At 38.1% G+C, this 18,428-nt stretch overlaps 1 protein-coding gene across 1 annotated transcript; it reads right to left on the minus strand.

The window, feature by feature from the left end:
* Positions 1 to 7,755: 7,755 nt before the first annotated feature.
* Positions 7,756 to 18,043, minus strand: LOC129723527 (uncharacterized). The gene is made up of 5 exons (XM_055677803.1): positions 17,193 to 18,043; positions 9,469 to 10,644; positions 9,252 to 9,409; positions 8,948 to 9,150; positions 7,756 to 8,889 (listed from the first exon to the last, which is right to left on the minus strand). Exons 1-5 carry the CDS (start codon positions 17,594 to 17,596, stop codon positions 8,215 to 8,217), a joined length of 2,616 nt encoding a protein of 871 aa, XP_055533778.1. The 5' UTR covers positions 17,597 to 18,043; the 3' UTR covers positions 7,756 to 8,214.
* Between the last annotated feature and the right edge of the window lie 385 nt (positions 18,044 to 18,428).

The following is an 18,428-nucleotide window of genomic DNA, read 5'->3' on the forward strand; positions in this document are numbered from 1 at the left end:
ATCCAGCACGGTACACTCAAAAATAGATTGCAGTGATGTTTCGTTTCGGAGATTTCTATTCGGGATGCGAAAATTTAACATTTGATGCAGCCCAGGGACATCTGATTCTTTATTTTATAGCTTAGTGATGAAAAAATATTGCTGTATTTTCTTTAGGCGTTTCAGAGTATCTAATCCCTGTAGTCGGCAACTATTAGGATATGGAGGTAAGTTGCCGAGATTTTTCCAGTGTAAGTTCCGTAGTGTCAAGCCAAGAATGAACCATTTTTGAACCTGTTTGATTTTAAGGTTCCGCGTGACCTACTAGGGGTTTGGTCCAATACTAGCATTCTCCAAAATTGGTCGTACAGTTGCACAGTAGAGTGACTTGCAGAAATGCGGGTAGAAAAAGTCCCTAGCAACCTTAGATACAAAGCCTTTGCTTGAGATATCAACCTTGAGCTGTGCAATGCAAACGTCATTTTCGAGTCCAACAGAATTGTTAAGTCAGTCACTTCGGTAACTCTAGTAAGTTTAATGCCGTCAATATGGTAATCTAAACACATAAATATGCAGTCCAGTCTGTCTGGCTGTCTGATCCAGGTAGGCTCTGAAACTACCGCACAGTGGTTTAAAAGCGGAAATTCGTGAACTTAATTATTTTGTGACATTTGTGTACATTTCAGCCTTTCGGTTTGTTCTGATGACTTTTAACATTTTTGATTTTACAACATATGGAATATTCGCCATTTTGTTTTTTAAGGTGAAACTGTATTTAGAAAAAATAACTTTTTTATTTGAACCGATAGCGAATAAATGTGTTCTACAATGTTGTTGTACTTGAAATTTTAATAAAGTTTGCTTTAGACATCAAGTTGCCATGGCTTCAATTTATTGAGATATGATATGGTCTTTGGAAGTAGTACCTTAAAATTAGTTTTTTGGACTTTTTCACACTTAAACCACATTATATAACATGGGTATGTTAAGCAAAGTTTTATGTGATAGTAAAACAAACAAACTTTGCTGTAGACACTTATTCATTTAGATCTCACCTGTAGAAGATACTATGATTTTTATGTTGAAAAAGTGCTCTTTCCAAAATGTTATTACTAAGTAAGCTGCAAACGGTTGCACTTGCAATAAGTTTCGTCTGATAGCTCGAAGTTTAGTCTTTCATAATTGTGAAGATACTCAGTGGCCGTCAGTGGCCTGAAATATGTGGTGGTTTTTAGTTTCTTACGATTGTTGATTCCAAAAATCAGTTTTTCAGGTTTATTCTTATTTTATCCACGTAATACCACTTGGGTATATTCAGCAAAGTTTTATGTAATAGTAAAATAAGCAACTTTGCTTGAGACACCGAAACGCATGATGCTTTTCATTGGAATATGTTATGATTCTTCGGGTAAACCCATCTATTTTTGAAATGTTAAACCAAAGCCAGAAGGAACAGGGACATCAAATGATGGAAACACTGCTCGTCGTTTCTTTTCCAATGCTTCTAAAATGGCATGCATAACTGGGCTAGACGTAAGAGCTTTGGAACAATACGGAGCAATATTGCAGGTGATATAAAGGTAAAACTACAGTTTTCAACCTAAAATTAAAATGTAAATGTATTATCAGGTGTTAGCATCTGGATGCGAAATCAACACTAAGCGGTTTTCCGAATATTGTGCAGAGACAGCAAAAATCTAGTGCATCTATACCCGTGGTATTATATGCCAGCTTCAGTGCATAAAATACTTATCCACGGCAGCGAAATTATTGAGCACATTAATGTTCCAATAGGTCAACTTTCCGAAGAGGCTCAGGAATCGAGAAACAAAGATCTCAAGCGATACCGACGAGACCATACCAGAAAATGCTCAAGAACTATCTTGAATCTCGACCTTATTCGCCGTTTGTTGGTATCATCGGACCCACTCATCTTCAGTATGTTTAAAAATACCAAACAAAATTCCAAAATATCATCTCAAGATGCAAAGTATTTGTTAGGTATAGATTTGGCAGGACATAGTGGTTCAGACAGTTCAGAGGTTCAAGATGAATCTTCTGACGATTTTGAAATTTAATATTATTGTATTTTAGATTTGTAATAAATTACAGTTTTTGAGTAAATGAAAAGTTTTTAAGTAAATGCAAAATTCCCATATACATTAATTAATTATGAAAATGCCCCATGAACATCACAAAAGTTTACAAATAGGAATCCCAAGCAAGTTTGCTGATTAGTTTGTAATAGTAAGCTAAAAAATGTGCCCCAAAATCATAACATATTCCATTGAAATACATCATGCCTTTCGGTGTTTTAAGCAAAGTTGCCTATTTTACTATTATCTAAAACTTTGCTGAATATACCCAAGTGGTATTACGTAGATAAAATAAGAATAAACCTGAAAAACTGATTTTTGGAATCAACAATCGTAATAAACTAAAAACCACCACATAATTCAGGCCACTGAGTATCTTCACAATTATGAAAGACTAAACTTCGAGCTATCAGACGAAACTTATTGCAAGTGCAACCGTTTGCAGCTTACTTAGTAATAACATTTTGAAAAGAGAACTTTTTTAACATAAAAATCATAGTAGCTTCTACAGATAAGATCTAAACGAATAAGTGTCTACAGCAAAGTTGTTTGTTTTACTATCACCTAGAACTTTGCTTAACATACCCATGTTATATAATGTGCTTTAAGTGTGAAAAAACTCAAAAAACTAATTTTAAGGTACTACTTCCAAAGACCATATCATATCTCAATAAATTGAAGCCATGGCAACTTGATGTCTAAAGCAAACTTTATTAAAATTTCAAGTACAACAACATTGTAGAACACATTTATTCGCTATAGGTTAAAATAAATAAGTAAATTTTTCTAAATACAGTTTCACCTCAAAAAAACAAAATAGCGAATATTCCATAAGTTGTGAAATCAAAAATTTTAAAAGTCATCAGAACGAACCGAAAGGCTAAAATGCACACAAACGTCACAATATAATTGAGTTCACGAATTTTAAACCACTGTGGACCGGCGTGAAATTTGCTATAAAGGGGCCGGGAAAAGTTACTAAGATAGTTCGTGACCCCTCCCTCAACTGGAAGAGAGGGGTCCCATACAAATAAAACACAAATTTTTGCACATCTCGAAAACTAACCGAGTAAATAAAATCAAATTCGGCATGTGGATGTTTTAAGGGTAACAAATATGTCCACATAGGTTCGACACTCCTCCCTTTTTTGGAAAAGAGGAGTTCCATACAAATGAAACACAAATTTCTGCACATCTCGAGAACCAATCAAGCAAATACAACCAAACTTGGCATGTGAATGTTTTTAGAGGTAACAAATATATCCATAATGATTCGACACCCCTCCCTCTTTTGGAAAGGAGGGATCCCATACAAACGAAACACCAATTTCTGCACATTTCGAGAACTAATAAAGTAAATGGAACTAAATTTGGCAGGTGAATGTTTTGGGGGTAACAAATATGTCCATAATAGTCTGACACCCCTCTCTCTTCTGGATAGGCGAGTTCTTATACAAATCAAACACAAATTGCTATGATGGTTTGACACTCCTCCGTACTCTGGAAGGGGAGAGAGGTCTCCCATACAAATTAAAAAGATATTTTAACCAGGTTCTCCGGGAAACAGCCTAAAATAATCGGGTCGATGCACAGGAGCCAAAGCTCGCCTCCAGACGCCATTTTTAAATTTAAGATGTAAACTTCCGGTTTCTAATATGGATGTTTCCAGTACCAGAATGATGCCGAGAAGCCAGAAAATGTCTCCAAATGCCATTTTGAAATCCAAGATGGCAATTTCTGGTTTCTGAAAGCAGCGAAAGTTGACCAAATACCACCCTATATGGGTATTTACGAAATCGTAATGATGCACTAAAGTCACAAATCGTTAAAAATCTTTCCACGTGGCATGTGGATGGCCCCTAACCAGAATGGCACTCAGAGGCCAGAAATTGTCTCCAAATGCCATTTAGAAATTCAAAATCGCGACTTCTAGTTTCTCGAGCGAAAACTGACAATATGAGTCAGTGCTGAGAATATTCATTGTCATGATATTCAAAAGCATCGATTTTCAGCCGTCTTTATATTGATAATCATACTACCCATGCGACCGTTGATATTCATGATACCAAACAACCGGTGAACACCGACAAGATAAACTTTAACACTTGTGTTGATATTTTGATTGTCAAAAAATGAAAATCATATCAAAATAGTGAGAATCAAAATTAACCTTATCCGACCATTTATACTGTACTGGGCAGTGTACAGCTTCTGAACAGATTTGCACTACTTGAATTGATAATCGCCGAAGCTTCTTTGAATATCATTACGAGGCCTTTGATATTCATTCCACTGTTCTGTCATTGAATATGAGGAACGATATTCATGCATCGTCGTAATGAACATAGGTTACTGAGTTGCATCAGAGAATAAATGTGCTGACACTGAGATTAATTCAATTGATCTACTCATGAATAAACATTGATATTCTAAGGTACTGAATATGAGTATCTCAGGAACCGGAATGATGCAAGAAATTAAAAATTGACCTCGGACACCATTCTGAATTGTAAAATGGCAACTTTCGGTTTCTGGAAAAACTGTTAAAATGACCGTTGTCCATCCAATATGAGAATCTCCGGAGCCAGAATGATACATAGGAGCAAATATGAATTTTGAATTCTAAGATGACAACTTCCGGTTTCTGGAAAACAGCCTTAGGTTACCAAATTCCACACAATATCAACATCTCCTATAATATGGCAACTTCTGGGATACAGCCGAAAATGACCGAATATTACTCAATATGGATATATCTGTAATCGAGATGATGCATAGAAGCCAGGCATTAACCCCGAACAATCTTTTTGAATTCAAAGATGACAACTTTCAGTGTCTGGAAAACAACCAAAATAACTAAATACCATCCAATATGGGTCTTTCCGGAATCAGATTGATGCCAGAAAAACAGCTGAAAATGACCGAATACCACTCAATGTGGATATTTTCAGAATAGAGGTGATGTATAGAAACCAAAAGTCGAGGGTGTTGTCATTCCGATAAAACCAATCATTTCAAACGATTTATTTTTTGACCTTGAATATATCCTAGAGCCGGTTCGTCGTGCAGAGGCTATAAACACATCGCAAGGAATCAATGAATTTTGAATGTTTAAAATTATTTGATTAAACACGGAACGAAGTCATGCATAATTGGTTGTGTTGTACAATAGAACGAGATGACCTGACATTTTTCCACGCTAACAAACAATTTGTTTCTTTTGCACCAAACAACGAACAAACTTAGATAGGTTTGTGAACGCCAATAATCCTTCTGCGTTTGTATAACAGCATTTAACTTTAAATCATCAGCATAAACCAGTTTATTACAACCTCTATCCGCAATCAAAGCAGCACCTTTGAAGAATAGAATAACTAGTAACGGTCCAAGATTACTATCTTGTGCGACACCGAATTTGTTTACAAATGGCCTTGATACGCAACCATTGATACTCACCCGAAGTTTATGATTAGTTAAATATGATTCCAACCAGGACACCAAATAAGTAGAGATTTAAAGCCGAGATAACTTGTGTAGCTGTATTAGATGGTTAATTTCATCGAATGCTGCTTTCAGTTCTATAAATTGCATAGACTTGCGCTTTTCTCTCTATACTCGATAATTGAACAGATTGTAATGATTACCACGTTTAAAAACGGGAGCCATGAAAGACTGCTTCCAGATGCGAGGAAATTCCATTTACTGGAATGAACGATTGAAAATGATACTCAAAGTTAGAACTGAAGCGGCAATGTATGAACATATCACGACTGCTTGTAGATCATCTGGACCGGTAGAACATCGGATGGCGTAATATCTCAATTCTTGAAGCAGGATTCATTGAGAATACTGAAGAACTGTGGAATAATCACAAAATTGAAACTTCTATAAAATAGAGAATTATAACTGAATGGTTTTGCTGAAGACATTACGGTTTTGAAATCATTTTTTTTTTCTTTTTGGTTAAAATAATTTCTATCGCATTTGAACATTCAGACACCTGGAGACACCTCAATTGAGAGGCATGCTCCCAGGTCAACTACATTCTGATCGACGGCAGGACTTGCAAACGTCATCGACGGCGGTCTTTTCGGGTGGGCCAAACGTCGATTCAGATCACTACTCTTAGTAGATAAGATCCGCGGCCAAAGGCGGCCAGGCGTTGGAAACAACATTTCGAAGTGGTGTTAAACGGTGAGGAAGGCAGGAAAGTCGTCGAGAGGAACAGGAGAGAGGTTGGGGAGGATAGACAAGTTGTGGATTCACCAACTTCGGTGGCGATTCTGCATATAAAATACTCCACAATATCCTGTTCCATAGACTGCGCCGTTGTAGGATGCCTTTGTTGATGAATATCAGTGCGGTTTTAGAGAGGGATGATCTACAACCGAGCAGATGTTTACCTGGAGACAAATCCTTGTCAAGTTTCGAGTTCACAACTTTCAAACACACCATTAATAGACTTCAAGGCGGCGTACGATTCAGTAAAACGCAACAAGTTTCACATCAAGCGTTGAAACAATGGGTGAGTTTTCGGACGCGTTCGTGACATTGGATGGTCTAAAATAAGGCGACAAGCTTTCGCACTAGCTATTTAACATAGCCTGGAAAGGTGCTATAAGAAGGACAGGTGTGCAGAGGAGTGGCACCATTCTCACGAAGTTTCACATGCTTCTCGGGTTTGCGGATGACATTGACATCATCAGTGTTAATCGTAGAGTTGTGGAGCGGCGAAAATTGGACGCACTATAAACACTGTCAAATGGCTGACAAAGAGTATGGTAGTCCTTCGGGCGTTGCTGCTTCGGTAGTGATAGATGAGGAACTTCGAAGTGTTTGATGAAATTGTTTATCTTGATGCACCTGCAACGGTAATAACTAAGAAAGCCGTGAGATGAAAATACTGATTGCGGCAGCGAACAGGGCCTATTACGGATTGCGTTCCGCAGCCAGGAAATCCACTCGAAATTTGACCTCTACAAGACGCTTATCTTCTCGATGGCGCTTCATGGACATGAATCGTGGACGTGGAAAATAGCGACCGCCTACTTCGAGGCAGACCCCGCATGCGTTGGATGTGTGCTGTCCGCCCAAGACATACGGGGCGACTAAAAGGGAAGCAGCCCGTTTTCTGGATAAAAATAAAAAATAATAGAAGTAACTAGGGTAGGGAACATATTTTAAGCAGATTGAGGAACCGCCTGTGTATTCAGACGAAATTCTCGAAATGTGTTGAGCGAAATTCAAACAGTAGTATATCAATCTGTTCTTTATCGTTTCCTCTGTCAGAACTTGTTTTCAGATTGTAAAACTAAGTTAGCAAACTTTGACAATAATCAATTAAAGTTACCAATCGAGGGACACTATTCCAATCACCCCGAACCTATTTTAAGCAGTTTCTGTTTTGCAGGCGTTTTTTTGCAGCACCCGAAGTGGCTCCTGAATGGCTGCAATATAGGTCGATTTTTTTCAAATGTTGTTTGTTCACAGATTTCTTTGTGATTAACGGTATGTTTTATATTCATAAGACAGCTAGACAATCAAAGTTTTCGTTTCCATCATTGAAATTGTCGATATTGATCAAAGAGCAGGAGTTTGAGGCCTGTTTTCTGCGACTGATTAAAATAGGCGGTACTGCTTAAGCCGTTCCTTACCCTAATTAAAAAAACAACATCAACGGTTTTAAACAGTATAGTTTGGCGCGTTTATTTCTTTTAGATTCATCACAAAATAAATAAGTTCGATGCTTCTGCTTGCGGAACTGCGCAGTCAGTTTACGGATTAGTAGCTGCTTTAGTAACAATCGCTTTAAAGCAAACTTTGGTGAGATTAGGTCGCATATTCAAAGTAAAATTCGGCGTTTACCTGCACTATATTCGTACAACCACGGTCGATATTGTTTTCTTTTCTTTCAACTTAAACCTACAGTAAATATACAAGATAAATTATCTGAGTCAACAAACTTTGCAATGAGCTTGTCGATGAAAATGGAGAAATTGGTGAATATTCTAGCTATTGTGCATTAAAACGTAATCTAGCCTTGAAAGCTATGTAAACACGATCCAAATGTTATTTTTGTCAACACGCTGTACAACTCGAACATCAGTCATGGGTTTGCAGTTTGATTCGTTACGAATCATTACTTCTTCTTACTTTCTTTCAGATCATCATCCGCTGTTGTCGTTTTCATTTTATCGGGAAATATTACAGCGTCTCCGTTCGGTGACTGTTGTGAGCCGACTCCAACCGGAGTGCTCGTGCGTATTGCGGTTAGCTCGTTAGGAGTGGGTATCTGCGAGTGTTGCAAGGAGGCGGCTCCCGCCATCTGCAATCCTATGGTGGCCCCAATTTTTGCACTGGCCTGCCGAAAACTGTCGCTCAACTTCAGCTGGACTACATTGATGCACATCGAGGTAAGTGCGAGGCCGAAAATCAAGTACAGGATACTACACATCATGTAGATAGGATGCTGTGGTACAAAGTCTCCAAAGCCGATGGTGGAAATAGAGATGAACACAAAGTAGAACGCTTCGAAAAATGACCAATTCTCCCAGGTGAAGTAGATGGTAGCTCCGAACAGCATATACGCAACCAGGATGAAAATGGCGACCGAAATGGGAAGATTAAACTCATCATCGATCTCGAATGTTTCTGGGACCGGCGTGGTTGGGGAATCACATGTAGGGGGAATCTCATTTGAAGTCGATGGTTGTGGTTGATCTCCACTTTTGGGGTCAGCGGCCGGTTGAAGTTCGTTCTCTCCGCTGGGACGACGTACCATGTCGTAAACTACGTTCAGCCCTTTCATTACCTCCTGAAATGTCAAAGATTTATTATAAAAAATGCTTTAGTTGATATTTCAAGAACATTACCTTCACTTGTGCTGTTTTCCGTACTTTACGGAACGATCCAGTGTAGTACAATCGTCGCACGTAGACCCACAGGAACTTTATACCTCGGGTGAAGAGTTTACCGAAATCTGCCAGTACAATCAGGAAGATCGGGATTCCGATGATGGCGTAGATAATCGTCAAAGCCCTTCCTGTCGTCGTGGAAGGTGATATGTGACCATATCCTGTAAAGATGAAATAGTTTAGTTTATTAATACACTTGGGAGATGCATAACTTTTAATAACAAATAAAATAAAGATAATGGTAGGAGGATGTTTCCATTACCAATGGTTGACACGACCGTCAGCGAATAGATCACACCATTTACAAAGTTCCACGCAGTGTTACCGCTGTAGGTTTTCATTCCAGCCTCGAACGCGACCTGCAGTTCTTCTTCAAACTTTCTCAGCCGAACTCTGGCTGTCTGCTTCCAGTCCTCTTCCCTTCAAAATTTGTAAATAGTGTTTATACTCAAAACAACAAAAAATTTAGCAAACCCTACTTTTGATTGTGACTGGAAAGCCAGAGATGATCGATGAAATCCCGCTTGACTCGCTTGACACCGCACTTGTACTGCGACTCGAACGTTCCTTCCGTAACTCTAAATATGATGCCCCCAACCCCGCATAACATCACCAACACACCAAAATAGAACAAACATTCGTTCGCTTGCAATCGCAACCGGCTCCTCTCTAGTGGTTTATCGTCTAAGAAATCGAGCCAAAAATCTTTTAACTCTTCAAATATTTCCGTCCAGTTGAACTGATCGCCTTCCTTCTCCACATAAACTACCAACGCTCGTCTCCGTTTTTTCTCCTTAAGACCACTTACTTTTTTCTCCTCAATGACCGCCAAATCTTTCACTTCTTTGTCTGTATCAGCCTTCTCCGTGGTAATGTCTTCTTTCCCTTCATCGCCTTCTGGCTTAGCAATCTTTCGCTGCGTTAGCACAGTTTCATCCTCAATTCTCACTTCTGGAATTATAACTGCAGTCTCTTGTGGAGCTTCAAATTTCACAATTTCTTGCTCGACAGGTTCCGCTTCCGGAGGAAAATCCGACGGAAGCTCCGACTCCGGCTCGGGAGATGTGGCTGGCTCTGGTGTTTTAGAGACCTTCAAGTGTTCGATTTTTGTCGCCCTTGATCTCTTCGGTTTGCGAGGAGAAAACCTGCGTCTAACCGTCGCCAGTTTTTCCTCGTCGCTTGTGTTGTGTCCTTCCTCTTCGCTGCTCGAAGCCGAAGCACTGGATGTCTTCGGGATGATCAGCAGCTTTTTCTTTATCGGTCCAGGTGAAACGGGTGTCTTGGACCGTGTCGGTGGAGCAGGTGGCAATATTGGAGCCTCAATGCTTCTGGAGCGTTCCTCTTCCTGCTCGCGGTTTCTAAGCTCGACCTGTAGCTTTTTTCGTTGCTCTTCTAGCATCTCTTCTCGGTACTTTTCGAATCGACGCAGCCTCATACGATCCAGTTCACGTTTTTCCTGTAGAAATTTTAGTTTTTCCAGCTCAAACTTTCGACGTTCCTCGTTGAAGCGGGATAAATTTGTCTGGAGCTGCGTCGAACGAGTTTCGTTTTCTTTGCTCCGTTCCGTCTGATACCGTTCGATGCGTTCTCGCCGCTTGCGCACCTCGGTGTCGGAAATCTTACCCCCATCGCTGGAGTCGTCTGTTTTCGGTTTGCTAGAATTAAATGCCCAGTAGTCGATCAATCTGTTATTTTGGAATTGATTTTTGTTTTGCCCAGTCGAAAAGTCGTGTCCACTTGCGAAGTCTATATTTATATTGAACTCTTCGTTCATAGGTTCCATGCTCATAAATGGCCATTTTTGTAAACACTATGAAGTTTCGTCCCACAAATACCCGTTTTACCATTCACAAAAAAATAAGAGTTATAAGTAGATGTGTTTTTATAGCTCAAATCCAAAATACCCTAAAATAGATGGAAAATGGGATTTCAACTAGTAAAATTTGGTCATAATATGCACATAATCGACCTAAATAGGTTCAATGAAAATGGGAGGTCCTAAAATTTGAAGTGTTTGTGGAAATAAAATGAATGATTTTTGGCGCAAATTTTAAAACACATTTTTCTTAAAACTATCAATTTTACCAACTGACGAAAGGCCTCCGGCATGCTAATTTCTAATCACCATATTGCGATGCTATACACAACTTGTCATAGGTTTGGAATTCTTTCGCTCCTTAAAAAGCATAGCATCATCTGGAATAGGCACATATCTCGTGTTTCCTAAAACCTGGAGGGTTGCGATCATAAGCAGACTTATTCAAAAGGTCATAGGCTTCTGGACGGTGGACACGTAACTCTTAGTGTTTTGATCCTAACTTATCCCGTACCTTATTGCGACTTTTTGGAAAGTTGCGGTTTTCAATAAACTTTTTCCGAAGGAGAAAAGCTTTCAACTGATGGACAACTTAGTGCAAAATTCTGCCACTATGTGGCACTTGTGTGGATACAATGCTTCGTATTCCAACCTTAACTTATCTCTACTGACATTAACCTGTGGTCGAAAAAACCTTATTTATCAGCGAAAAAAAGAAGCTGCAATTTCTTCTAAAAAATTTCATTCGCTGAGATGCGGAATATTGTTAATTTCTAAGTAGTTGCATCCTCGAAATAAATTTAGTTAATAACACTCAAATCTAAATGCATACTAACGTCACATGGTGGTCTTATTCCTGAAATTGTACATCTCTCCTCAAAAAATAACTAGCCTGTAGAAAAATATCTTTCAGTGCGAAAACAACTGCTCTAACACTGGTTGTCAAAGAGACGCACTTGTTTGAAAAGAGCAACGAATCGTGTGTAGCTGAGTAGCTCGCAAAAAACATCGCTGTGAAATTGGAAATATATCTCCAGTAAGATAATAAACAGTTTTCCACAGTAGAGCACATAACGCTCAATAACTACACAACAAAACTCATTGCAGTGCCTAAACTGTGTGTCTATTAAACATATATCAAGTGAGGAAAGCATCCAGGTAGGAAAGTAGACTGCGTTGTTTGCTTTGTATCTCGAAACTGAAAAATAATCAGATTCACCACTTTTGTTTCATTCAGCAATGGTGTGAGCAAAAAGTGTAGTATTTTTCTGCGAGCGACAGAAACATAGCACAGAGCAAAGTGAAGAAGTTTGGTGCATAAAATTTCGATACCCCTTTCCGACCGAGCCCACGCAATTGTGTAGGTAGAAAATGACGGATAACAAAACTTAAATTGAAGCAATTGCTATATAAAAACACTTGCTTGCTCCGGGTTTTAATTTTCATAACAGCTGCGATGTTGACACTAGCGTTGTAAGCAATAAAACAATGAATAGGACATTCAAAAAGCGAGAGAGAAGGTTATGTTTCAGTCACTTTTTACCTACGCAATTATACGAGCCCGGTCAGAAAGGGTTACACAGCGCTCTTCTGCAAAAAAGTGAACTATGAAAATTAACTCTGCTCTTTCCACATATTAGAAGGAATAACGGGAGCCAATGAGACATATTAGAAAAAAATTTCCTTCGAATATTGTTTAGCGGTAGGGTTTTCTCGAAAAAAGTCCCCGTGCAAAATTTCAGTTCAATCGGATTCCGGGAACACGTGCCTCAAAGTGGCCAAAATTTCAACTTTTTGACCGATGGAAAAATGCACAGGTAGTAGTAGTTCATGAATCCGTCGATTTAAAAATAAGGGTGCCAAATGTCTTAAAAACGCATGAAACGTCGAGATATGGTACCATCTGATTTTTTTTAAACAAATCAACTTTCTGGGACTTAAAAATTCTCGAGCTGCGACCATACGAGAAAAAAAAGACATTCGAATTTCGTTTAGCGGTAAGGCGGTATGTCCTCATACAAAGCAGTTTCATTCTCTCGACTGATGAAGAAAAACACATTTTTTAAGCCAAATGTCTTAGAAATGCGTAAAACGTCGATATCTGGTGTTAACTCTAGAAGAAAATAAATCGGGTTTCTCAGCTCCAAAATTGCATTTTTTACAGGTCAAAAAGATGAAATTTTGACCGCTTTGAGGCACGTATTCCCGAGGGCCGATTGAACTGAAATTTAGCATGGGGACTTATTTCGAGAGGACGAAACTTTCAAGCCGATTCGAATCGATTTTTATTGGTACCCTACTGTACATGAACTAAAAGCTTCTGCCCTCCCGAACAACTTTACTGAAGACTGTCTCTTTATATCCGGTTGAGCTAACGAAATAAAATAGGTAGAAGTTATTGAAAATTTCATGCACACCAGCACTACGTTGTACACTGTTTCCAAAGCTGCAAAAACGAGATAGAAATTGTTTGACCCAAGAAACTGATTTTGGAGCCGCAGTGTCTTCTAGTCATTATTTTCCGTTTCAAAGATGTAACAATTTTGTAATCAGTCCACCTGGAAGTGAGAAACGAATTTTACTTTTTAATTTTTATATATAAAAATTCAATTTGTTCGGTCAAGTTGTGGTGCATTGCATAATACACAACTTTCTTGAAGACACTATAATTCTATCTGCCTATTCAAACGGACCACTGTGGTGTTTTCGATAGAATAACCCTAAATAGTGAATTTCAAAAATTTTTTAACGTTTACAATGTGGTTCACTATAACAGAACACATAGTTTCACGGAAAAACGTGTATATATATATATATATATATATATATATATATATATATATATATATATATATATATATATATATATATATATATATATATATATATATATATTTTTATATATATATATATATATATATATATATATATATATATATATATATATATATATATATATATATATATATATATATATATATATATATATATATATATATATATATATATATATATATATATATATATATATATATATATATATATATATATATATATATATATATATATGATTTTGCGTGTAATTTTCAAACAACACCATTATTTACGTCAGAAGCAACTGAAATTCAAATAATATTGCATACAATTTTCAATTAAAATCGTGGTTTTCGTCAAAAGCAACAGAAATTCAAATGAGAAACTATTTCACGTGACGTGTGATATTCAGAATTTTTTACTGTGTAGGATTCACGGGTTAAGTTATGATCGGAATACTCAAAACTTGATACACACTAGCCGTGTGATCGCAAAATTTCGGAACAAACTGTGCACTAAATAAAAGCCCTTGACCTCCTGAATAGCTAAACTTGAAACGGAAGCTTTCTAAGTGGTCAGATACACGAGATAAATTAATTACAAACTGCTCCAAAATATTTATACATTAGCGTTGTATTTCGGTCAAATTTTGTATCCGAATTTCTCCGAAAGAAAAAGAGGCGATTACCACGTAGCGACCGAGTTCTGAAGAATATTGTTCGCCGATCACATTCTTTTGATCTCAAGAACAACTTTGCTGAAGGCTACGACTCTCTAGGGTGTAGGAATTAAGAGATAGAGTGACATAAATCTTTCTGTTGGAGGTGAGGCTGAACAATATTCAATAGGTTTTGCAATACTCAATGAAACGAATCCAAACTTATGGCCGGTAGCAGTGGCGTACCCAAGACCACCTCTTGATTTTAATAATGAGAATTTTAAGAAAGAAAGGAGCTCTTGCTTCCCCTAGGTACCTCTTCTTAGGAAGCTACCTTTGAACTCCATACCAATTATGGAGCTCTAATACCGAGCCGATCAGTTGTTCCATCAACTTTGTTGTACCTAATTGGGGTACAGGTTTTTCAACAAAACAGTTCTACTCCATCAATGAGTACGAGCAATCCGTAACATGTGCAAAGCAATCGGGGCCAGCCACAAAAGACAATCAGCAAGACTGTCGCATTTCAGTACCCAGTGCCCTTCAGGCATTCATCTGATAAGAAAGAAAGAACAAGGTTGAGAGAGAGTAATCTAACTCAATAACTATCATGTAGCAAAACGGGCTTGAGAAAATAGTAGTTTCGTGTACTATGCTTCCTGCTTCCTGCTAACATTAGTGATACCGCTTACTGTACAACGCACATGCTGTTAAAATAAACCGTTGTGTAGTTCATTCAATCGTCAATCCGAGAACAACATTTGTATTGTTGTTTATCGCATGACATAAACTGTAGGTAATGAAAATCGACTTTTTGAAATTTGTTTAGTGTTAGGTCACAATAGTTTTGTCTTGTCGAAAAAAGTCCCCATGCAAAATTCCTGCTTAATCATGCAGAAGTCTCTTTCCCACAACCAGGTATAGACATAAAATTCAATTCCCACAGACAGACAGATATTCGATGCAACATTTTATTGCGTAAGAGGACTTCCATATTCCACGTAGACAGCTTAAGAGAGTCGATGGCTCTGTAGAATGTCCACGGTCCATACCAAATTTAAAAAATTTTTGAGCGGTTGTCCACGGAGTCGTCAAAAATCGGTCCACGTGAAATATATTTTTCCTACAATTTTTCCTATAATATTTTTCGCCAAAATAAAGTTCTTATACTAGACACCTTGTTTCCAGTGGGAGAAACAACGAAGGCCGCATGATGGCAACGCAATAAGCAGATAACAATTGAAAAGAGTACAAATAAAGTTTTCCTTTCCTGATAACTATACGCCAAGAGTTGAAAAGCTAGAGAATGACAGGACAATGTCAGAAATCATAAGTTTTCTCACACGTGCGGGGACATATGCATAACAAGTCTCTGGTCTAAAAGATTAATTTAGTCTTTGCAATCGGACTTACGGAATCCATGCCTAAAAGCGGTCAAAATTTCAAAAAAAATGAAGACAGATGAAGAATCTTCTAGAGAGTTGACTTAGTTAGGTAGGTAACACCAGATCTCGAAGTATATGCATTCCTATAACATTAGATTTGAAAAAAAAAAATGATTTCAACAATTTTATGGCCTACTATCTCTTTTCAATTGATCAAAATGGTGAAACTTTGGCCGCGTTGAGTCTCCACATTCCAAAGTCTAATGAGCCGAAATTATGCAAGGGACATTTTTCGAGAAGACGAACTTTTAACCCCTACCGCTAAATGAAGTTCGGCGGTGAAGAGTGGAAGAGAAAAAGGGTGAAGTCTCTAGGATTTATAGTCCCTTAGTTTATGGTGAAAATAAAAGTTACAGTTGAGAGTAATAGAGAGTTAGAGTACCAAAATTATTCGATTACTAAGATGACCATGGAAGTTACTTCTACGAGCAAGTTATAAATAACTGAATGTTTTTCAGGCAAACGATCAAGACTGTAGTAAAAAACTCAACAAATTTTCTATTGAAATATATGCAGTAATTGTACTACTCTCTCAAATCTTTTCTTCACAATTCTTTACTTTTTTATAAGAAAAGTAGAGGATACATCTTATTTTTTAAGTTAATGACTGATCCGCTATTGGAACGATTACTATTCTTACATACGAATATATAAACATAACGATGTGTGTGATACTGAACGCGACTTGTTATTTATTTCATTCTACTTTACACTCGTTCATTTCCAGTAGACTTTTTACGATACTAAAAATTTCTAAACATTCGTTTTGGAAGGAAAAAAAATACGAGACACTTACTGATGTCGCAACATTAATAGTGAATATTCGATCCAAAAATATACATTGGTAAACATTTCAGCTTAAATGCTTTCTCAATGCCACCAAACGCATTCGAGTCGAACCAACCGATGTCTAATAAATCAAATGAGACAAGTAGATACTCGCCAAGTTTTCGGAACCATTTCGATGGTTTTACAATCTTTATTGTTTATTAAGTTATAACTGAAATTCGGTTTGAGGCGAATAAGATTATATTTTTAAAAGAAAAAAAAACAGAAGTACGATTTATTGAAAATGTTTGCAATTTTTAATTGTAATTAAATGTACAAGTTTCATCCGAGAGTTATCATATTTCAAATGATCTTTAGATAAACTGTACCAGAATATCAATTTACTTTGCCAACCCGGCACAAACAAATTAAATTAACAATAATCCGCCAATTAAGGGACCACATAATAACTAATTGCCAAAATGTTTACGAAAAGTGGCGAAACAGGCTGATTTGCCATAGTCCAAATAAATGGTAAAATATCAAACGGTTTGATAAAGTGCCAACAGAACCGCTCATGCCGCATGCATAATCGTGTATGTATGTGCAGTCTAGCCGGTTACGTCACCTATACCTATGTCATGTCACACGCCGCATTCTCGGCATGTTTTGCGGCTCACACACTCGGTCAACGCAACATACCGTGAGGTGAGACTCTTTTTGGCACGACGCAACAGCGAGAAAATTTCCGGACTGCTTGGCACCTCCTCACTGTCGCGTGGAACCGACCGGCTGCGTGGTGCGGCCGTCGCCAGCTTCTTGTCCTTGCGGCTGAGAATTTTATTCCGATGACTACCGTAATCCATGGCCCTTTCGATGAAACTTTTTTTCGATCCTTTAACCGATCCTTGCGGGCTAGAATCTACGGTACTTCGACCGGTACTTCTATTTTCCGAACCGCTTTGCTCGTCCGAGACTTGACTTTGGCTGCCGTAACTGTCGGCCGTTCTTTCCCGCTGCGACGGATCCGGTGTGGATTCTCTCATCTGGCGAGCCGCCTTCCGACGTCTACGTGCCACCACGGGCACGTCCGATTTTAAATCCATTTTAATTTTCGAATTTATTTTCTATTTAAGCACAGAAGTCACAATTTCGCAACTACCACTACAACTCTCGATAATTTAATAACCGTTAACCTAGAAACAGATATGAAAATGTCATATCTATCGTCGAACTGTCCTCAGCACTACCGCAAAACTTCACAAACGTTCATCAATTATTTATCTACCGACAAATCGCACATCGTTGGAATGACCCCAATCTCGCTAGGTGACAAATTCACAAAAATTTCACACTTTCTAGTCCATTTTAGGACATATCGGGGGAAAAAATATTCGCTCTCGCGTGGACGTACAGCACTAGAAACACAGGTCCGTTCGGGACCGCTGCTCGGAAAATTCTGAGCATTCGAAGCTAAAAATAACGACATTTTCCAATACAACCATCGCCGGCCGACCGGCAATATGCGGTATTTTCGAAACGCGAGAGAAGTGCTCGTGGTTGTGGTGCTCGCTTGAATAGCGGTGCAGTTTCAGAACGACCAGAAGGTAGGGAACAAAATGTTAATCCATAGCTAGCAGATATGACACAGTTTTCAAAATTCAACAAATTGTTGTTTCAATACTGTTTGTGCACATTTATTTTATCAAAAGAAATTGAAAATTTGTCAGGATGTCATTTTTTGCCAATCAAATTGGATATCAAACTCGAAAAGCAAGTAAATATAGCTAGCGACAGCTAAACAGATTGCATCCCATACGCGCGGCGATGCTATTATCCAGCGGCAACCGAAGCATGTTTGTTTATTTTGATTTTTCTTTTCCGCGGAACAACCACCAATCGGTGGGGTAGGAAAAGCGGACTTTGGCGCAATGCAGA

The sequence above is a fragment of the Wyeomyia smithii genome, chromosome 2, assembly GCF_029784165.1.
Source record: "Wyeomyia smithii strain HCP4-BCI-WySm-NY-G18 chromosome 2, ASM2978416v1, whole genome shotgun sequence".
In the NCBI taxonomy this organism is placed as follows: Eukaryota; Metazoa; Arthropoda; class Insecta; order Diptera; family Culicidae; genus Wyeomyia; species Wyeomyia smithii.